This window comes from Paroedura picta, chromosome 12 (genome assembly GCF_049243985.1).
Source record: "Paroedura picta isolate Pp20150507F chromosome 12, Ppicta_v3.0, whole genome shotgun sequence".
Lineage (NCBI taxonomy): Eukaryota > Metazoa > Chordata > Lepidosauria > Squamata > Gekkonidae > Paroedura > Paroedura picta.
The window spans coordinates 24,465,499-24,487,553 of record NC_135380.1 but is presented as its reverse complement, the minus strand read 5'-3'; the positions used below and the strand labels follow the sequence as shown (position 1 = coordinate 24,487,553).

The 22,055-nt window shown below is 45.4% G+C and overlaps 1 protein-coding gene across 4 annotated transcripts in view; it reads left to right on the top strand.

Moving 5' to 3' along the window:
* The window catches only part of PROM2 (prominin 2), a 56,932-nt gene extending 35,078 nt beyond the window's left edge, over positions 1 to 21,854 (top strand). For all 4 annotated transcript variants that reach the window (XM_077305838.1, XM_077305839.1, XM_077305840.1 and 1 more), the window contains 18 exons: positions 102 to 301; positions 1,023 to 1,097; positions 1,205 to 1,268; positions 2,833 to 2,992; positions 4,091 to 4,243; positions 5,901 to 6,024; positions 8,575 to 8,666; positions 9,230 to 9,314; positions 10,317 to 10,460; positions 10,801 to 10,872; positions 11,029 to 11,121; positions 11,551 to 11,604; positions 13,624 to 13,704; positions 13,937 to 14,005; positions 14,774 to 14,863; positions 17,070 to 17,176; positions 18,099 to 18,187; positions 20,669 to 21,854. In XM_077305838.1, the coding sequence (XP_077161953.1) occupies positions 102 to 301; positions 1,023 to 1,097; positions 1,205 to 1,268; positions 2,833 to 2,992; positions 4,091 to 4,243; positions 5,901 to 6,024; positions 8,575 to 8,666; positions 9,230 to 9,314; positions 10,317 to 10,460; positions 10,801 to 10,872; positions 11,029 to 11,121; positions 11,551 to 11,604; positions 13,624 to 13,704; positions 13,937 to 14,005; positions 14,774 to 14,863; positions 17,070 to 17,176; positions 18,099 to 18,162 (1,727 nt within the window). In that variant the 3' untranslated portion in view covers positions 18,163 to 18,187; positions 20,669 to 21,854. The remainder of the gene's footprint in view (positions 1 to 101; positions 302 to 1,022; positions 1,098 to 1,204; positions 1,269 to 2,832; positions 2,993 to 4,090; positions 4,244 to 5,900; positions 6,025 to 8,574; positions 8,667 to 9,229; positions 9,315 to 10,316; positions 10,461 to 10,800; positions 10,873 to 11,028; positions 11,122 to 11,550; positions 11,605 to 13,623; positions 13,705 to 13,936; positions 14,006 to 14,773; positions 14,864 to 17,069; positions 17,177 to 18,098; positions 18,188 to 20,668) is intronic.
* The last annotated feature ends 201 nt before the right edge of the window (positions 21,855 to 22,055 follow it).

Below are 22,055 nucleotides of genomic sequence, written 5' to 3'. Positions count from 1 at the left end.
CAAAGGAATAGTGGTGGGTACGCTTTTCGATGTGGGGTCACTCTAGCTTTGCACAGAATGCGCAAGACAGAAAAAAAATTAGTGTGGATTTCTCTTTTAAGACCTACAGAACTCCCTGCACCATTTACAGATTATCAAGAAGACTGCCCAGAGACTGACCCAGTATCAAGATGAGTTGGAACCTACACTGAGAGAGCAAAAGGAAAACATTATCACCCTTCTGGAGGATTCACGCTGCACCTACTGTGATAGTGCCTTGAGCAGAGCTCAGGGCTTGGAACTGGGAGTGAACTATTATAAAGTGAGTTTATCGAGGGGATGGCAGCCCTATAATAGAAACTGTAGCTGCAGGTCCTAGCTTCCAAAGATAGGTCACTAAAGCATGGCTTGTTTGCCTTACCATTGGATGCAGCAGGGAAATATATATTTTCCTGCTTCTCCACAGCATTTTGGTGCTTCTGCGTACCTTCTAGGTTTTGTTTCCATTTTCCCTGCCATCATTCCCATGCAGTGGTGTATTGGGAATGTTTGCAGCAGAGCTAAGGTGGGTAGCACCTAAGTGGATAGGGACACCTGAATCTTCCTGATCCCACCCACACAGATGCCATCTTCCTTGTCCCAGGCTGATTCTGCACTGACTTTGTTTATTCCATTGTGGATCCTGCTGAATTCAGATCGATTTGAACTCGGGTCTTCCTCTACCCCCCCCCCCCCATGGAAACAAAAAAGTGTTCTGCATTTGATTAGGGAAGTTCAGAAAGGGGGGGGGGGAAGCCAAGCACAGCAGGAGTCTCTTTCTCTCTTTTCTTGAAGGGGGGGGGGTATACTTCTTCAGGTATCTCTGGGGTAAATATTGTGGGAATTGCCTATGAAGCTCTGAGGTTGCCATCTTCCCCAAGGGAGGGGGAAAATAATTTGCTACCCAGTCTCATGGGTATATTAATAAGCTTAAAGATGCATACATTTTGGTTTTAGTCTTGTGGTCCTCATTCTGATGTTGTGTAAATGATTTCTTCTCTCAGCTGCCTTCGGTGGAAAGGGTTTTGCAGAATTTGCATGGACTTCCAAAAGCTAACTTTTCAGAAATGATTCAGCAGGTTAGTAATTAACAGTACTGAAGGGAGAGAAGGAACTGCTCCCTCTTTAGTAAAATTCAAGTCTCGTCCAACTTGGGGGATGTAAAAATTGGTTTCTGCACTCCTAGGCCAATCACAGTTTCAACATTTTTCCGGAACGAGTTGCAGTGAAGATGGCCAACGTTGTCCAAGGTGAGTTAAACACTTTCAGAACCACTCATGGGTTGTGGGTCCAAATTCTTGCCTGTAGTGCAAGTTCACGTAGGCATGGCTTAGAGTTGGGGTTTAGCCTTTATTTCTGTGTTTAGCATCCATGTTCAGCCCAGAACATGTGAAAAAGTTGTTTTTTTTTAGATTTGGGTGTCTTTTTAAACATTTAATTACTTATTCAGTAAGAAAGAAAACAATCTCTGTGCCTGAGATAACTGGGAAGGGCTTCTAGGTCAGCAGGTTTGAGTAGAATTGTGATGATTCTATAAATTGTTCTTATGTACAGAATTTAGTCCTGGGTGTAGGGAGCTTTCTGTTTTGCTGCTGAAACTAGTGGCTTTCAAAGTGTCTTCAGGAACTGATTTATGCACTGACTTTTTTTTAGCACGGAATCCCTGTATGTCTACCATGAGCAGAGGATTCCAGGGCATATGCTAGAGTAGCATATGCTTTGTTTCATATGGGACAGTAAACATATGAGCCAGTTTGGTGTAGTGGCTAGGAGTGTGGACTTCTAATCTGATGAGCTGGGTTCGATTTTGTACTCCCCTACATGCAGCCAGCTGGGAGACCTTGGGCTCAACATGGCGCTGATAAAACTGTTCTGACCGAGCAGTGATATCAGGGCTCTCTCAGCCTCACCCACCCCACAGGGTGTCTGTTGTGGGGAGGAAAGGAAAGGCAACTATAAGCCACTTTGAGTCTCCTTCGGGTAGAGAAAAGTGTCATATAAGAACCAACTCTTCTTCTTCTTCTTCTTCTTCTTCTTCTTCTTCTTCTTCTTCTTCTTCTTCTTCTTCTTCTTCTTCTTCATATTGTGTTTCACTGTCACTGTCTGTAATCTGAGAGAGTACTCTAGTCTAGAACACACCCCAGTATAACAAAATTTGAGTCTAATAGCACCTTTAAGGCCATCAAAGATTTATTCAAGGCGTGAGCTTTTGAATGCATGAACTCTTCCTCAGACAATGGAACAAGGATCATAAGTGTATGGATATAAGGGGAAAGTAAATTAGTAGCTAATTAATAAACGGTCATAACATCCAAATTATGCAGTATGACAATTCTTTGCTAAAAAAAAAAAAGCTAATCAGTCCTTTGGGCCCAGTTGTAACTCATAAAAACATTGGAGAAAAAAAATATTAAGGTTAGTAATTAATATGGTACCCACTTGAATCTACGCCCCAGTGTAGTTTTTTGCAGCCAGCTACAATGAAGTGACCCGCAACGAGCTTCTAAATTCTCCTAAACACTAAATTCTTGGTCGTTCTTAATACTTCCTATTACAGATCTCTTTTTAAAAAATGAAGAGGCCAGGGACTGAACCTATGACTTCCTACATCACGCATTGTGTGTCTTCCTCTCCTGAACTAGGCACAACTTTGAACAAATAACTAGGCATGGTGCATGTTGACAGGCTTGCAGTGTAAAGAAGGCATGACATCTGAGGAAGAGATGGGTGGGAAGATGAGGAAAAGTACAGATAAATGACTAGAAGGGGAGGAGCCATAATGCTTGTCTCCTGTGTTTGATATTTACCTTGCAGACCTAAAGAAAGAATTGGAAAAGGCTATGAAGAAGGTCCAATCCATTGCAGATAGCTTTCCAATCTTAGATCATACACACCCCATATATGATGTTCTGGTAAAGGCAGAGAATATGAGCCACACTTACTTCAAGGAGGCGAAGCGTTTTGAAAAATACAGGTAAAACTGACCACCTCAGAGACTTTGCAATCATTGTAATTATTATTTATTAGATTTTTATACCACCTCTCTCCCCTAGTGGGCGTGGGGCGGTGTCCAACGTAGTTAAATCATCAATGTGGCCTTTGCATATCACCACCTGCAAAAGGCAACCCCCAACTCTATCCTCTGGACCATTAAAAGCATAATAGCAACAGCATTTAGATCAGACTGTCCTATCATTAATCTCTGTGATCCTAATTAGATTAGTTGAGTGGATCATCAGTTTATTAGATTACAGGATGTATTATCTTGTTGGAGCACTTACAGCAACTGGGGAAAGTGGCCCAGCATTATTATCTTTATATTGCAGGGGAGAAAGGGCAGCTGAAGTTGGAAATGCTTTGCCAAAGGGCTTCTTGATAAGTTATTCACCAAGATGAGTTTTAAATTGAGGGTATATTCAGATTTGCAGTTCAGTTGCTTAACCACAAAGCTTTGGCCGTTCGACTCCCAGTTTATGCTCTTTTGGCATGTTATGTGTGTGTTTTTAAGGGCTATGTAGGACTTTCTGCTGGAAGGTGATGGGAAAGCTATTTGCTCAAGGCCACACAGTGTGGTGTTCGTGGCTGAGCTGAGACTTGGGCCCAGACCTTTGAGTGCCATCCATCTGTTGGATTTTCATGGGCTTCAGGAACTGAAACATCAGCCTTGCCTTGTTTCTTAAGACCAAACTTCACCAGATGACGAGCTCCAGGCAGTTTTGTCTTTTGCAAAACAGGCATCTATGGCCATAATTCGGACAGCCCTGGACACAGGGAATACACATTCATGCTGTTTTCTGAACCTGAAGTATTTTCTGAACCAGAAGACCCTGTTGGGGTAACAGGGCAAAAAGGAACCCTGCAAAACCATTCTCGGGTCAGAAACACTGGGCTCAGGGAGAGACTTAAACCTTCTTCACAGTGGTCCAGATCCATGTCAGAGATCTGCACGTCAGCTTAAAAAAAATCTCCTTGAGAACTCATCCACAGAACTCCCAGGGTTTCATTCAGTACAACCCTTTAGATACCACAATCCTTGGTTAATGTTTCCCTACTCCTTTTGTATCTTTCTCAGGTGGATTACAGGTGTGGTTGCTTGCACTGTTGTCCTGCTGATTGTTATCTGCAACATCCTTGGGCTTTCCTTTGGAACTTATGGGCTGACTGTGCGAGAGGATCCCAGTGATTATGAAAGCAGAGGAGAAGCTGGAGCTAAGATGCTCATTACGTAAGACTTCCTATGTGTGTCTGAGTCTGGGAGCTTCGTATAGAGCGTTGATTCTCAAAGTCTTTTTCTAGAAAAACCCTGGCAATCTTAAAAAGATTATCCAGGATCTTGAATAAGAAGATGATTCATGAGAGAGAGGAAATATAGTCAGGCAGTCTTGGGAACTTGGTGTTACCATCAAGAACTTCTAGCTGAGACTCTCAGGAATGTAGTTTAAGATTTCTCTGAACGTTTTGGTTTTTCCAAGTCAGGAATTATTTACAGTGGCTGTAAAAAGGTAAAGGTATCCCCTGTGCAAGCACCGAGTCATGTCTGACCCTTGGGATGACGCCCTCCAGCGTTTTCATGGCAGACTCAATACAGGGTGGTTTGCCAGTGCCTTCCCCAGTCATTACCGTTTACTCCCCAGCAAGCTGGGTCCTCATTTTACCGACCTCGGAAGGATGGAAGGCTGAGTCAACCTTGAGCCAGCTGCTGGGATTGAACTCCCAGCCTCATGGGCAGAACTTTCAGACTGCATGTCTGCTGCCTTACCACTCTGCGCCACAAGAGGCTCTTTACAATGGCTGTATTAGCCCATAAATACCATTTGGACGGCTTCCAAGATTATAATAGCCGGTGGGACTAGTTCACACATACTGGCCACCATGTGACTAGCAATCGGACGTGTGGACTCAGTTGCACTTAAGGAAACATGGAAAATCTGTCTGCAAGGTGAGATCTGTGCCCACTTGATCTGCCAGTCACCAAGTAACAAACAAGCATCTATAAAGTGCCTCCTGGTCGGAGAGGTCAATCAGCATATTTTGCGAGCAACCCAGCTGCCAGTCTCGGCTTTTATTGAGCCCCTACCTTTCCTTGTTCCCCACAGAGCTGCCAAAGGAGACTTCAGACTTGGGTTTTAAAACAGATTAGTTTTGTAACGGAGCCAAGAATTCTCAGTCGGTGGCAGCAACCTATGACTGAACTACCTGCCAGACAGGCTTTCGCAAAACGTGTATTTAATCAAACCAATTTGCTCTTATTATTCATGGGCTCCACCCTGAATGTTATTGCTAAAACGACCATAGAAAAATGTCACTAGCACATGATCCATGGACTCCTTGCCTAGCAGTTGTCAAATGTTGATCGGTGCACAGGCTCCATAGTTTCCCACCCTGACCCAGCAGCCATTCCCTGTGATCAGGCTTCTTATGCTTATGTTTCAGTAAACACAGGAGCAAGCAAATTAGCTATCTTTTCATCTCATGGGTAGAGACAGGAGAGGATGGAAAGCCCAGTGGAAAGGCCAGGCAACTCCTTAAAGACTTTCCCCCTGTGAATATTTGCAAAGATAGGGATGATCTGTTGGGAACAAAATACAGCTTGGTTCGTGTTTCATGGACAGACCACAAACCCAGTCTGCTCACACGCCAACCAAACTGGGACCATGAGGTTCATGCCCAAAATAGCTGAGCTGCAGGGGCAGCCTCCTCCCACTCTAAAAAGCTGAGCCATGGTAGCAGGCTGCCGTTTTGGCTCAGCTATTTCTGATCTAAACAACTGAGCTGTGGGAACACAGGAACTGGCTGCCCGATAAAGCCCATTTAAACAGCTGGGCTATGGGGAGATCAGGCAGCAGATCTACTTTACACCCTGCTTGTTCTTTCTTTTCCAGTGGGGTCTGCTTCAGCTTCCTCTTCTCCTGGCTGTTGATTCTCTTAGTCTTTGTCACATTCTTCATTGGGGGAAATGTCCAAACATTGGTGTGCAAGCACTGGGCCAACCAAGATATCTACAAGGTGAGTTTGTGTGGGTGGAAAAACAGGAAGACTGTGCAGAAATAATGGGGGATAAAGTTTGGCCCAGACATTGGATAAGGTTGGGATGGAATACCTAGGCTGATTCCATACTCGCTTTGAGCAGAATTTCCATAGTTCATTCCCTTATTACTTAGTCCTGATGACATCGTAGCCCGTGTATAACATTCCAGTATTGATTTCTTATTTTTGTTGGGATTTGATTTATAGCTTTAAAAAAAAAATGTTGTTTGAAGCATCAGGCTCTCCTGCGATAACAGTCAAAGTGCTACTGAGGATTCCCCAGAATACTGCTAGTTTCTTTCCTCTCCAGAAGTTGACCACCTCATAAATCAGCTGCAAATTATTAGCTTCCCTGCCTGGCTCTGGGATGGGGTTGTGTGCAGCCAGTCCACCATTTCATGGCCACCTTGGTCCCAGTCTTCTGCAGCTGCTATTCCTTGCAGAGTGAGAGTGTCCCCTGGTTCCCATTCCATCCAGCGAAGACCTGCTGCTTATTTCAGCTGGTGGTGATGAGGATTCCCTTGCAGGCTCTAATGGTGGTGGTAGTGGGGCTCTGGCTGTACTGGAACGTTGGGAGCAGTCAGGTCTCTAGTGATGAGTCTTCCCTGGACCTTGCCAGTTTCTTCTCCTGAGAATTTGGAGTCACAGTGACAGGGCTGGTCTGAGGAGGTCTTAAGAGAGATTAGGTGTGTTTTTCGCTTCCTTCACTCAGGAATGGAACAGAATGCTCCTCAACTGAGGGACCCCAAAGTATCCATTTTTTCTAGGAGAAATGATTTTATAATTCTAGGGAACCTCCAGGCTCCATCTGAAGGCCAGCAGTCCTCGCTATAGCTGGGGGCCATTTTGAGAGTGTGGCAGGGTGTAGCATGCCCCTCTCTTCCCACATGTAAATCCTTCCCTACAAATGTCCCCCTCCCCCAGTTCACATTACTTCTGCAAGTGCGGGTTTGAGAAGTGCTTTTGCTGGAGTGTTGTTTCCACCTGCCCTCCCAGTGGCCTGGATCTTATCCATGCACTCAACAAACTTTGTAGCGTTGCCAGTCCCAAGGTGGGGCATGAAAAGCTCCTGTAATTACAACTGATCTCCAGACCACACAGACCAGTTCTCCAAAACACTCCCCAAGCCCTCTGCAGGCTCCACTTCCAAGTCTTCAGGAATTTCTCAGGCAGGAGCTGGCCAACCTAGCTATACCACTAGCCTGCTGACGGCAACACGAGGCTGAGGATCTCTGTTTTGGCTTTGGAATAGGTTGAATGACTCTGCTCGGGATTCCTTCCCCTTCTGCTAAGCAGAGGCCAAGCCCAGCAGAGATTCTCTCTGTGTTACCCAGAATAAGGTGTCTGCCACCCACTGTGTGGAATGATCTAATTAGGTGATCTCCTAGTCCTTTTCATGCAATCTCTCTCTGGGCACAATTGGCACTCAAATACCGTGCCAATGAATGAATTAAATCTCATCAAAGAGCGATTAACACTTGATCTCATTTTGGAACAGATATGCCTGTCACTGTATTTCTCCCTTTCAGTCAACTGCTTTTCTGGCACGAAAGAGAGGGAGGTCTGTGAATGAGGGTTTGCTTCCTCCTCTCCTCCCGCCCAATAAATCTTGAAGTGGAAAACTTCATGGTTTATTATTGAGTTACTTTCAGTTGTTGCTCAGATCAGAAGTCTTTGTACATGGAAATCACTGCTGGGACTGTTGAAAATCAGCAAGAATTTGCAGGGAAACTCTTGTAATATAAACTCTTGTGGCTGCCATTGATCAACTGTACCGATTAATCCCACCAATTACTCACCGACAGCCTTCTTAAAACTACTGAAGAAAAAAGGATGAGAAAGTCAGTGAGAAAATGGCCTTCATGCAGAGTTCTGCAGAACGAGTAATGGTTTATTTGTCGGAGGGATATTTGGTAGGTTAGTAATAAGAAGGATGAAAATTTGATTCCGTTGCAGAAGACACTGCCATGCTGCTGGCTCCTGTGCATTCAAACCCTTTGTCAGATCATGGCTGGGTTGTGAGCAGAACAGGAGCGAGTTCCAACCTCATGCTGCCAAAATGCTGCAAGGGTGATGGCAAGGGGGAATGCCGGGCACGAGAAGGCAAAACGGCACACTCCTATAGAAGACCCTCTGTGGTTGTTGCAAAGGCCTTTGCATTCACGGTGCGCATGACAGCACAAAATGAGAGTGCTTCTGTCCTGTTGCCTTTCCGGTCAACTTCAGCTAGGGTGGGTTGCCAACCTCCTTGCTGGAGGTGGTAGCTGGAGATCTCCTGTTGTTACAGCTGATCTCCAAGGGACAGAAAACTGTTCCAATGGAGAAAATGGGCACTTTTCTTTGGCACTCCTCACCAAATAACACCCTCCTCAGGCTTCACCACCAAAATCTGCAGGTGGCAATCCTTGCCCCCTGCTACGCTCTTGTTGCTGACAGAGCTGGCTTTTTGATGGGGGCTGACGGGGGGTCAGCTGCAGGTAAGCCTTATCCAGTCTTAAAATACGCTTTTTCCCTCTTTCTGAACTCCAGTTCATTGACACGCCTGGCAATCTGCCTCCTTCCATGAACATCACCCAGCGCCTGGGCCTGAAGAAGAACCTCAACATCACAACTGCTTACCAGTGAGTATGCTGCTGGAAGGCTGTTCAGCAGACACCTTCTTTGGAAGAGTTTGAGTCCTCTGGCTGCTTCCTGTCAGGCAGCTGCTTCAAGGGTAAGGCCGGGGACCTCAGTTTAAGGTGCTCCTGGGAAATACTGCCAGTCTGACGCTTAGCGGGCCAGATCGCTTTTCACCTTTGCAGTTTTCTCTCTTTATTATGGTACCAAGGATTGGTCCATTATGTAAGTAGGGTTGACAGGCCTGCTGATGCTCAGATCCTGAGAATCAGGGGACAGAGCCTGGCAGCTCAGCAGTCATGTCTGCTGAAGCAAGTGGAGGAAGCTGGATGCCCTATTTGAAATTACTGTGCAGTTGCTCAGCCACAAAGCAAAAGGAAGATCCTAAAACTGGTTGGGAAAGGGGGAGGGGCTTCTGGAAGAGACATACCGAAAGTTTAAAAGTGTGCTGTAGAACCGCAACCATGGAATTCAGGGAAGGGTGTGATGTCACAAGGCAGAACAAAAGTATTCTGGCCCTGCAAAGTCATGGAAAGCAACCTAGACTTTTGCCCCCTTTGTATTTCAGGCAATGTAAGAATGGTGCAGGCCTCTGGGAAGTTCTACAGCTTGAGGACAGTTACCGCCTTAGTGACCAACTCAGTGTCTCAAAGGTAAGGAGGTGCTGATCCTGTGGTCCTTAAACTGGCATTTCAGTGATCCCCTTTTGCTTAACAAGGGCAAACTTCTTTCTGGCTCACTTCCAACCTTGCCCATGTCTGTTTTTCTCTTGGCTAATGCAGTGCAAACTGTCCTAAAAGGGAGACATAATGCTTTTCAGGTGCAGTAGGTTGGCGTGTTTTAGACTTTGGTGACCAGTATTTAACAACGTTTCCTTTTCCAAATTATATTAAGCAAATTTGCCCAGCTGGTATACTCGCCATAATTTGCACCATGTCTTCAAGAGATGCAACATGTAGAATTTTGTGTTGATCTTTAAAAAAACAAAACAAAGATTTTTATTGTTCAAAGTAAATTACTAGATTGTGTGAGCAAAAATGATCTGTTAGAATAAACCCCTTTTACACCATTTCTTGAATATACATCTCTGGCTTTAGCTGCAAAAAAAATGTAGAAGGGGGTATGCCTTCCTCTTCACCACATAAACCTAGTTTTCCAGACATAAACCAGTGAGTCTCAGTTTGCTCCATCAGTAGATGTGTGACTCCTCAGGCCATTTCACATTGGCCTAAGCCACCTCTCCCTGAAGTCCCAGTCCCCCAGATGACTGGGAATCAAGTATCATCTAAAAATTCCCAGCACAAATCTTCTTGACAGTCCCCAAGACAGACCTGAGAAGATTTCAGTGTGGCATTAGACTTTCCGTGAGATTAGTAGCTCATCAGGCAGTTAGAACTGTGGGTGAAAGTAGCATGGGACTTTGTATAATAGTAGAAAATGCCAGTGTGAGATAGTTTGGGGAAACTATTAAAGCTTGATAAAGCGTATGCTACCTGAGGATTCTTTAGTAAAAAATCTGGTGGCGGTGGGGATGTGCTCTTTGTATTTTTTTATTTTTTTGTCTCAAGCTCCAAAATGTCTTGAGCTTGGTCTTTGCAATGGTAGGGTAGGCATGCAGGGAGCAGGGACTCTGATGTGTCTGTCGTTTGCTCTAGTACACTGCCGAGTTTCAGAAGCGCCTGGACGATTTTAACCTCACCTTCGAAGACATCCTGTTAACTGCAGATGGGAAAAAGGACCTACAGACCTTCAAGGAGAGTGGAGTTGACCGGGTAGATTATGCAGGCTTCCAGGCAGAGGTGAGTGGGAATGTCTGGGAAAGACCCCTCATTGAAGCTAGAACAGCAATAAGAAGTAGAAAGCTTGTCACTTTATAGTTTCTTTCTTCAGCAGTCAAGAATCACACAATCATTTTTTTAAATACAGGAGTTCATAGAATTCAGCTAGGAAGCTGGGAGTTCAGTCTAAACACCCCCCAGATATGAATTTATACTACTTTATATCAGATAAGTAGCTATTCTCAGCCTCTGCCTCTGGGGATAATAACACTGACCATCCTTTGGAACTTTGCAAGTAAAGACTGAGATAACATATATGTGAAAAGTTTTGAACCCTTGAAAATGATGCTTGTCTTTCTAGATACGCAACCCTGTTGTGAAGACCAGTATTGAAGGCTTGGCTTTAGATCTTGAGAGACTAAGCAAGGTTCAGGTATGTCGACAGAGAAGTCAGAGGAAAGGAGAGGTCCATATACTTTGTTGGGTATGACTGGGGAAATGATAGGTCAGCAGAGGGGAAGGTGGGACCCATTTTTCAGGTTCCCTCCTTAGCTTCCTAACTGATCTGTGATACTGGTGTTCCCTGCAGAGCGACAGAACTGTAGCAGAACAATTGGCTAAAGAGTCACAGACGCTCCTTAAGATTCAGAATACCACAGTTGACGTCATGAAAGAACTTGTGGTAAGTGTGCAGAACATTTGCACAATGCTCTCAATGAACTCAAGCCCGTGCACCGCCTCTAGCCTTCTTGTTCTTGAGGAGCCAAATCAGAGATCTCCTGACCTCCTCTCCCAATTTTTGCTAGCTTTATTTGAAGCTCATTTACTATCCTGGTGGTAATTTCCAATATTAGCTTGGCCACAACTCTAATCCTAAATTCATGGCTTTGATCAGCACTGACCCTCCCTCTAGAGATTTTAAGGCAAATTGATTCCAAACCAACCTGCAGTAATAAATAGAAGCTATAAATTGTAACCCCCTGAGGTAGGGTAGAGAAATCACAGTGAATATTTTGAATGTCCCTGAAAGGGGGGGGGATAGTTGACTATCCCCCTTCAGGATGAGGGGAGTAGTTTACATGGTATGGTTCACTTTTTTTTTTTTTTGCAGGAGAAGCTGAAAGAAAGTGTCTACTTCCTGTCTACAATAGCGCCAAACCTACAGGTATTGTTACCATGGGCTGTGGTATGGCTGGGAAGTGGGTGTCTATGGAGATGCTACATGAACCCAAACCTGTCATCCAAGAGAAAAATGCATCTGCTCTGCCCCAATACACCATCTCTAGTTGTTTTGTTTTTTAAATCAGATATATTAAAATACCTGTGCCTGTTTTCCAGATCTCAGTAAAGATGGCAATAAGAAAAGGGTGTGTTCCACTGGCTCAAGCCATTCCACTTATTTTCAACCATGGTTATCTATGGTGTATAGTTGGCTTCACTACTGGATGCAAAGCGTTTCCTTGTTGGGGACAACAATTGTGTGGATTAGGCTATCTTTGTATGTATTTGTCCAGCTTGCACAGCAACATGGCTTTCCATATAGGGCCTACAGCTGAACTCTGGGAGGACGGCAAATTTTTATCTGGCAATCAGGGGTGGCCGAACTGTGGCTCTCCAGATGTCCGTGGACTACAATTCCCATGAGCCCCTGCCAGCACATGCTGGCAGGGGCTCATGGGAATTGTAGTCCATGGACATCTGGAGAGCCAATAGTTTGGCTATCCCTGCTCTAATTGATTTATCCAATGATTAAATAAAGTAAAACTCACACTTCTACAGTACAATCCCGGCCTTGTTGTCTCTTAGGTGTCAGTGGGCCTTACCCCCATGCAAGTATGTTTAGAACTGCACTCCTCATAAACTGATTAATGACTGATGCACAGCTGTACAACTTGGTAATCAGTCATCTTCCACAGAAATGACTTGTGCTATCTATTGTGGACTTTCTGGTTTTCTTCTCTGGGAGATGCAATCTCTCTCTTTTTCGTTCTTCACTGCTGTCTTTGTTATCTAACACAGGGGTAGTCAACCTGTGGTCCTCCAGATGTCCATGGACTACAATTCCCAACAAACGCTGGCAGGGGCTCATAGAAATTGTAGTCCATGGGCATCTGGAGGACCACAGGTTGACTACCCCTGGACAAACTGGGGCCTGCTTCATCAGCGTTGTGCATATCTTTGCCATCTTAGGTATTAAATGCTTATTGGAAGGCTTTTGCTCTTCAGATCCTTGGTCTGAATGCCAGCAATGCCAATTCCGTTCTTCTCTTGTTCCCATTTAATTGGTCGTTGAGGGATTTCTGAGAGCCCTTTCCGTAGATACTTTCTTACTGGGTTGTGGCCGTGACAAGATAAATAAATTCCAGCCGGGGCATCTTCCAACGCAAGCAAAAAACCTTTTGCGATCACAGTAGGCACCAGCTCAGGAAAGTGAAGGTAGAGCGGTAGTGCGGGTCTCTAGTTGCGAAGAGGTGCCATAAAAGACAGAGGGGGAGGTTCTGTATCTCCACCGTGTGATCACACACTGTATGCCTTTGCTACACAGAATGCACATCCTAATGGGAAATAGTATAAAAAGTGATATGTTGATTAATCCAGAGGGGTAGCTTGCTTAGTTTGTTGCAGCAAAGTGAAAGACTAAGCAAATTAGGGAACAGTCAGAGCTCTTTTGATCAGATGCTGGGGAGTACATAGCCATTGAGGATCTATCCCCACACTGGGTCTTTTCCTTTTCTGGACAGCAGGAACAGAGGGAAGCATGTAGCCATTCCTTAGTCAGATGTAGTGAGAAAAGGATGCAACTGGTAGTGGTGTCGGAGTCAGCGTGGTTAAGAGCGGCGGCTTCTAAGCCGGCCAGCCGGATTTGATTCCCTGCTCCCCCACATGTAGCGAGCTGGGTGACCTTGTGCTCGACACAGTACTTGATAGTGCTGTTCTGACCGAGCAGTGAAATCAGGGCTCTCTCAGCCTCACCTCCCCCACAGGGTGTCTGTTGTGGGGAGAGGAAAGGGAAGGTGATTGTAAGCCACTTTGAGACTCCTTCAGGCCATGGAAAGCGGGGTATAAAACACAACTCTTCTTCTTCTTGGTAACCACCTTCCGATTGTCAGCGTATATAGTTTTGCCCTGAGACCTTTCTGGTCAGTTCTCCCCATACCGCTCTTCCTTTACGTTTTCTTGCTAGACTCAAATAAACGACATGGAGGCCAAAGTTCACTTTGTGGAGAGCACTCTCCCCATTGATGTTCACAAGATCGTGAGGAAGGTGAGTAAGAGAAATGATGCCGCCACCCTAGCAGCAGAGCGATTGGGCGGCTTGGCAAGCCTCTAATGCAGGAAGAGAGAATGATGGGGTGCGGGAGGCAGAAAGAGACCATCTTCATTTTGGAAAACATATCAAATCGTTCAGAAGCAGAAAGGCAGATAGATTATTGCCTTGGAAAGCTCTTGTAGCCTTCCAGTCCACATCTTATATATATATATATTTTCCTCCTCAGGAGCTAGCTTGCTTTGTAAGAAAAGAGGTGGGGTACATCTCCTTGTACCTGAGCTGGCTAAGGCATGCGGTAGGTAATGGTTTTTCTACTGCTGTCCAGCATCTGTGGGGTACTGTTGGCACGTGATGTAGTGCAGGGAGCACTGAAGCAGCATTGATGTCTGGACAGTCTCCGCCCATGGGGCTTTTCATGTGCCCTAGAAAGGGCTATATGCTTGTCAAAGCCAAAAGTCAGAGACTGTGTCAAAAGCCGAGTAGGATAGGGTTACAAATCTGGTGAGATTAGGTAATTTCTCCCCCAATAGGGGAGAGCCAGTCAAGAAATCCAGGAATAATAATAATTTATAAAAATGTTTGTTGGGAAGAACCTTTCCTGGGGGCCTTGGTAGATTATATAGATTATATAGATGGGTCCTCCAGATCCATGTTCTTATCTCAGAGCCTCAGCCTTGTCCACTGAGCTGGGTTTTTAGCTCACCCAGTTTTATGAAGGAACGCCAAATCATTAGGGTTGCCAACTTCCAGGTGATGACTGGTGGAAACCCCCCCCCCCCACACACACACACACAAAATTACAATTGATCTCCAGGTGACAGAGATCATCTGGAGAAAATGGCCACTCTGAAGGAGGACTGTACTGCATTATACCCCATTGAAATCCCTCTTCTCCCCAAACCTCACTGTCTCCAGGCTCCACTCCCCAAATCTCCAGGTATTTCCCAATTTGAGGCTGGTAACCCTACAAATGATTCAGGAACTATACGTGCTTGTATGCTGTCTACATACCCTATTTAACCAAATTGATTCTGTGAATAAGAGCTGATCTTTTCTGTTGCAGCTAACAGGGGAAGTTGCTTCATGCCAGCCCCTCTCCACGGCTCTGGACAATGGCCGGGTGATCTTGTGTGATCGCATTGTGGATCCCTGGGTAAGAACTCTTAAGGCACTCCTTTCCTGAATAGATGCCGATGTTGCTCTGCAGTTCACTTGCAGCCTTTCCCCTTTTACCCCTTATTCCGTGTGTTTCCAGCTGATCTTCCAAAAGTCTTTTGTTGTCCAGTATTCTTTTGTACGCTCATCTGCAGCAGACACTTTCTGACTGGCTCTGCCTCTCAAGGCAGCCATTTTGCACATTTTGTGGCTGTGCCTCCATGACATGTCAGAATTTCAAAGGTGTCTGCAGGCTCAAATGCGTTGGGGACCTTGAAGCTACAATATGTCTACTAATCATGACTGTTAAATTCTATTACACTTATATGGCACTTTCTTGTCCAGACACAGCCTCCTCCTTTCCTGTGGGCCCATAGCCACTCTTGACAAAACCCTTGCAAAGCTGCCATGGAGATGTGAAAAACAAGGTTTTCAGCCTCCCAGAATACTGCCCCGTTTCCACACTACAGATCACAGCTCCCCTGGAGAAAATGACTGCTTTGGATTATGGACTGTATAGCTTCACATCTCTGTAGGGCTCCCTCCCTCCCCCAAGCTCAGTCCTCCCCAGGTTCCACTCCCAAAACTCCAGGAAACTTCCCAGCCCAGAGTTGGAAGCCTTAATAGAAAAGCAAGAGGAAGCTGCAGCCTTTGGGGCCCGTCTAGATCCATCTTAGGTTAGAGAATCAAGAAATCCTGACCCAGAGCCAATGTCTGTTATTTCAATGAATCTGTAATAACAAGGTGACATCAGGACAAATTCAGGTCCTAGCTTGCACGCTGAAAGGGGAGTTGTGCAGATCTGTGGGAGTCAGGCATGCAGGCTGCAAGTTGGCTTTTGCTGCCCTTGGCTTCAGAGCAAGTCCCCACTCGTCCGCTTGGGAGGGGGCTGACCGTGTCATTCAGCTGGAGTAGGGGAGTGGGTTGCTACTCCTGTCTGACAAAGCCAACAGCAGAGCCTGAGGTTTTTATTAAAAGGCAAGAAGGAATGCTGCCTTTCCCCTTGTTTCCACTGTCTCTTTTTTGATTCTGCTTTCTTGGATCGTTGCTGCTTGGGCATCAACCCACTTTGTTGTCGTGAGTTCCATAGCCTAGTGATGCACAGGGCAAAGAAATATCTTACTTTGACTTTCCCGACTCTGCCAACTTCGTCAGGTGATTCCAAATTCAAGCATTGATTTGGGGCAGCCAGCAGCTGATGGGAATGGCATATATGAGTTCCTAAGGATTGGCAGCAGGCAAACTGGCATCCTAACCAAGGAAGAGGTGGAGAAAAAGGAATAAGAGTATGTATGGGGGGGTGGAGAGACAATGACCACCTTTGAAAATACTGAAAGGCACAAGAAAACTCCATTCAGAAAACAGTTCTTATATGCATGGAGGGGGAAACAAGAGAAAGGAGGAAGAGAAACTTTGCCTTCTCTTCACACCATTTTTCTCCTTATAAAAGCCCGTCATTGATATTCCTTTAGAAAAAACAAAAAAAACAGGACCATTATTTGGGCTATGCAGATAGGAGCAAGCTTGATTCCTAATTGATGGGGATATCAGGAGTGGGTGGATGGCAGTCTCCACCATGGTGGTGCTTGCCCTTTACTTTGTCCAGTGTAATGGGAAAGCTGGGATTCGTTCCAGTATGGGAAAATAAGAGGCCAATCCTAAGCAAGTCCAACTTAAGTCTATTCCGTGGGGCTTACTCCTAGAAAAGTGTTCCTCAGATTGCACGGTGAAATGCTGTACTTGGGGATAATTGTGAGGACCAAAACTAACTTCTTACCGGCTCTGGGTTGCTCATCCCGCACTGAAATCCATATAAAATCAGAGTCCAGTAGCACCAACAGTAGCATCCATATAAAATCAGAGTCCAGTAAGACCAACAAAGATTAATTTCAAGGCATGAGCTTTCGAGAGCAAGCACTCTTCCCCAGACTAGTCTTGCACTCGAAAGCTCACACCCTGAATAAATCTTTGTTGGTCTTAAAGTTGCTACTGGGCTCTGATTTTCTTGTGCTACTTCAGACCAACACAGCTACCCATCTGAAATCCCTATGGAAGTGTGCATGTTGTGTGTGTTGATGTGCTTTCTGGGTCTTTGTACTTTAGACGTCCTTTTCCTGTCGTAACAGTAGTAATTTAAAAACTTCTCAGGAGGGAAGAAACCCCTTATTCAGAGTGGATCTCTCTTTCTCTCTCATAAATTCCAGAATGCCTTCTGGTTCAGCCTGGGTTGCTGCACTTTCTTCCTCATCCCCAGTATCATCTTCGCCATCAAGACCACCAAGCATTTGCGCCCCATCAGGCACCGATTGATGTAAGTGGTGGCCAGAGACGTGCAGCAAGCTTTGAAGGCAGCTGTATGTATCCAGAGACAAAACACACTTGCCTGTTGCCATCTGTGAATCGTTCACATGGCAGCTAAATGCAGCTTCCTATTCAGACGTAGTTTATTTCTAAATGGGGGGGGCAGGGTATGGAGAGGAAGATGGAAACCTGGAGAAAGATGATAGGTTGACTCTGAGATTCTGAAAGAACCTGCCGGCAGAAGCAGAACACTGGTCTCTTGTTAAATGAATGCCGGACTCTTTGAAGACTGATAAAAGACAATTCCACACAGGTCATTTGCTCTGGGATTGATGCTGTTGGGCAGTAACAAATTCCAAAATCCTATTAAGCAAGAGCAATGCACCTCTTCAGTGGTAGAACTCATTGTCCTGAGAAGATGTTGTGACTTCTTATATTTCTCGATTTCTAAAGGTAAAGGTAAAGGTATCCCCTGTGCAAGCACCGAGTCATGTCTGACCCTTGGGGTGACGCCCTCTAGCGTTTTCATGGCAGACTCAATACGGGGTGGTTTGCCAGTGCCTTCCCCAGTCATTACCGTTTACCCCCCAGCAAGCTGGGTACTCATTTTACCGACCTCGGAAGGATGGAAGGCTGAGTCAACCTTGAGCCGGCTGCTGGGATTGAACTCCCAGCCTCATGGGCAAAGCTTTCAGACGGCTGCCTTACCACTCTGCGCCACAAGAGGCTCTTTTTCTCGATTTCTAGAGTTAGCCTATTGATCCATGTAATGTAATGCTTCTTCTTGATCAGTCAGTCATGCTCCCATGCCTCAGGCAAGGGGCTTTCCCAATCCTTTTTAACTGGAAATGCTGGGAAATAAAGCTAGGATGCAATGCACTCTGTTTCCTAGGTAAGCCTTCCTTACTGCTTTTTGCCTGTGTTGTCTGTAGTTCTACAGGATCAGAGGAGACTTATCCCTTCCACATTCCACGAGTCACATCTCTGAAGCTGTAGGGATTCTGTACACCAAGATCTCCAGGTAAGAAGAGCATGCATGTTCCTTCAGCTGTCCATCCTGTTCTGCTGTGTGCCAGGTCAGCAAGCTGCTTTGCAGAGAGTCAGGCCACTGTGTTCTGTCACTCATGTGGAAATGCAATGGTGTTTGTCAGCTCTCCAGCATCGTGACCTCAGATGCTTCTCTGACTAACACTGAGAGAAACATAATAATCAGCTAACAAATGGGCAATTAATACTGGCTGCATGTGGAAGTGCCTCAGGTTCTCATAGAAAGGTAAAATACCCATGAACCTGTACCAGCGTATGGCACAAGAGCATATCTGCACCTAGGTGCACAGAATTCACATCCAGAAGAAAAGTTAGCATGATAAATAGGGAAACAAAATAGGTTTATGATTAGGAGATCAGAATTCAATATGTAAAAGACAAAGATATTTCCATAAAAGCTCTGCGTGGTGTCCTAGGAGCATACATAAATGCATGAAGTCCACTAGCCATGCCCCACGGTTTAGGAGTTAAAGGCTGTTTTCAATATTTTACGCATGTTTGCTCAGACATTGAAGAAAAAGGAGTACAAATACATATCCTGTCAGACTGGAGTCATGCTCTGTCAAGGAAAGCTCTGTCAAGGAAAGGCAGTGGTTCTCAACCTTGGCGTCGTGACCCCACTTGCAGTCTCTTGACCCCTTCCGAAGGGTCACCCTGTTGCTGGCTGTGGCAGGCAGTGGCAGCGGATGGAGGTGAGTGGTGGCGGCAGGCAGAGGTGGTGGAGCCATGGCATTGACTGCCTCCACGCCGCCTCAATTGTTGTGTGCCTGCGTGCATGTGTGTGCGCAGTTGGGGGTCGCGGCAAGAAAAAGTTTGAGAGCCGCTGGGTTAAGGGAATAAGGGGAGACTGCCTCTCTTTGACAATAAACCAATCAATATCTTACATATCTCAGGTACAGTTTCTGAAAAGCCAATTAGAGAAGCTTATTCTAGAATACTTCCATTCCCTACGCAAGCAACTGTCAGCTTGAGTTTATCATTTGTACCTCTTTGGAGAGTTTCTTTCAATGCCTTTGTATGTACATAAGGCAGATGGAGAAACAGATGGAGCAGGAGGAGGGTTTTGCCATTGGAGTGACAAAAAAGACTGGCTGTTTTGCTGGCTGGCTCCCAGGATGGAGTTTGAGCCTGCAAAATGGCTAGCAAACCTGGGCTCATCACTGGTTTGCCCAGATTCCCCAGAACCACACAGCAGTTGCAGGGGACTGCTCCTAAGGAAAAGAAAAAAAAACAAGAGTCCAAATGGGCTTGAGATACAGCCCCAGGGGAGGGACTCCTGCCTCCCTCTCCAAGCAGTGTTTTCATGTGAAAATAAATAAATAAATAAATTTATTAATTATTTATTAATAAAACCATGCTTGGCAGGACAGAGGGAGTTATTTCACCAGTTTTGCCATTCCATGTGCACAAATATGCCATGAGGAGCAACAAATTGTCAAAACGTCTCCTGCCCAGTAGGGTTTTCATGCAAAGAAGCAACGGGGGGGGGGGGAGGAGCCCTTCACACGATGCTGTTCTGAGCACGGTTCAGCTCTTTTTTCTTTTCTTTTTTTTAAAGGAGAAGGAGTCCCCCACAGCAGCTGTGTAACTACAGGAAATGTGGGCAAACTACTGTAAATGGGTGAAAAAACATTGTGTCTTTTGCCTATCAGCAACTTCTTACTGGTTAGAGAACCCCACATTCATCCACAGGTCTGGGTGTTTTCCCACACAAGGGACAGGTTTGTTTAGTTTCCCCGTTGGTGCTGCACCTAACAGCAGCAACAGTTGGGCTTCCACACAGCATTATACTTATGAACCATTATACCAAAACATGCATCGGGTTCTCTGAATTCCCAATTTTCATTTCTTTAAAAGTAACTCTGGCCCATTTCCGTTGCAGAGATATGCTTCCTGCCCCCTCTTCCCCATAGCTCTGCAAAAAAGGGGCCTTGAGCTTCTTTGAAGTGAAAGAAGCTGATGCATCTTTTGGTTTAACAGTATGTCAGTGTAATGTTATTAAATTGCCAATAAAAGAAAAAGAAAGCCCTCTACGGTTGGGAGAAGGCATGGCTCCCCTGGGGGAAATGGCTGCTGTGTGGGCGGGACCAGGAAAACCCAAACTTGTTTACACCACATGGCAGCCATCTGTGCTTTGCGTTAGAGCAAGAGTCAGGAAAAAAACAGGGGAAACTTGAGAGGTACACAAATGCACCACAATGTTTGGGGGATCAGGGCAGGGCACTGAATTTGAGGCAACCTGAATGGAAATAACCCTCCTTTAGATGATCTAGTCCAGGGGTAGTCAAACTGTGTCCCTCCAGATGTCCATGGACTACAATTCCCATGAGCCCCTGCCAGCAGGGGCTCGTGGGAATTGTAGTCCATGGACATCTGGAGGGCCGCAGTTTGACTACCCCTGACCCAGTCTGTCTTTACCTTTAGCCTCATCCCAACTTCCAATCATGCTTTTCAGATGCGGGAACCATCCAGGAAAGAACCCAGGATCCCTTCCGAGATGCAGACTCTTGGTGCCCATCGGACATGCCTCTCATGCAAGAAGGCCCTTGCAAGTCGAAAATCTCCATAGGGTTGATAAAGGCCACTTTTGGAAGAGACACCTTAGCCCGTGCAAAACTTTGCATGCCACCATTGTGACTCACCTCTCCATAAATTTTCCTTGCCTTCCAGGATTCCCTCACTGGTGCTTCTTGCTCAGCACAGATTGAGCAAATCTGCAAATGGCGCCCTCTTATCGGTTTACATCCTTCTGTTTCTGATGGTGCCCGGTGGATCAAATCTGAGACTTCAGAAGCAATCTTAGCCTTGCCCTAAAGTGACGGGAAGGGGGAATGAACTTTACAAAGGGTTTCAGAGAGGGATAATGCAGGACCTTGGCCTATGTATATCAGGGTGGATCTTGGTTAGTGGTAACCCAACGTAAAATTACAAAGAGAGAGAATGACCTTAAACAAAAATAAATAGCTGAATAAAAGAAGTAAAAATGTAAAGAACCTATACTGGGCACACGAAAATTTATTCCCTAAGTAACCACACACAGCCCTACAAGAGGGTGCACTTATAAAAGGTAGGAAGGAGAATATTGGGAAGTTTTAAGGAAGGGACATATGGCCTGAAATCCTGAGGTCTGGAGAGGAGCCTGCCACACAGTTGCAGGGGTGTTCAGGTAGTGGGACACCTGGCACACTTTCCATGGAGTTGGGATGGGCTTCCTATGGGGAAGAGTCCCATAGCTGGACTTGGGAAACCCACTTTCCCAAAAACCCAATGGATCCAAATTTACAGTCTGAATCTCACTATCATGCTGTGTCTCCTAGGCTCTTTGTGCCCATGCAGATTTCAGCTACAATATTCTATTCAGGGTATTTTCCTTACCTTTTGTCAGACTTTGGCAGGAAAAAGTAAGGAAAATATCCCTGAATAGAATATTGTAGCTGAAATTCGCATGGGCACAAAGAGCCTAGGAGACACAGCATGATTAACATTCTTTAATTAAGCTGAATTGAGCCAGATCTACATTGTCACAAAAGTTCAGGAGAGTCAAGATAGCTCCTGAAACAGGATCAAAAGTAAATAAATGTCTTGATTGCCCTTCTTGATTGTGTAAAAATAAAGGCATTGGTTAATTATTGTGTTAAAAATGGCATTGGTTAATGTAACAGCAACTTCCATGGGTTGGGCAGACATACCAGGATGTTCCAGTGTTGCAAAGTCTTTTGTTACTGAGAATGAAATGAATCTCTCCCCTGAGCTGGGGGAGACAGCACTTAGAGTTTGTGATGCCAGCATACCCTGTCGGTCCCTGGGAATGTCCAGTGTCTTGGCAGAACCCAGATGCCTTT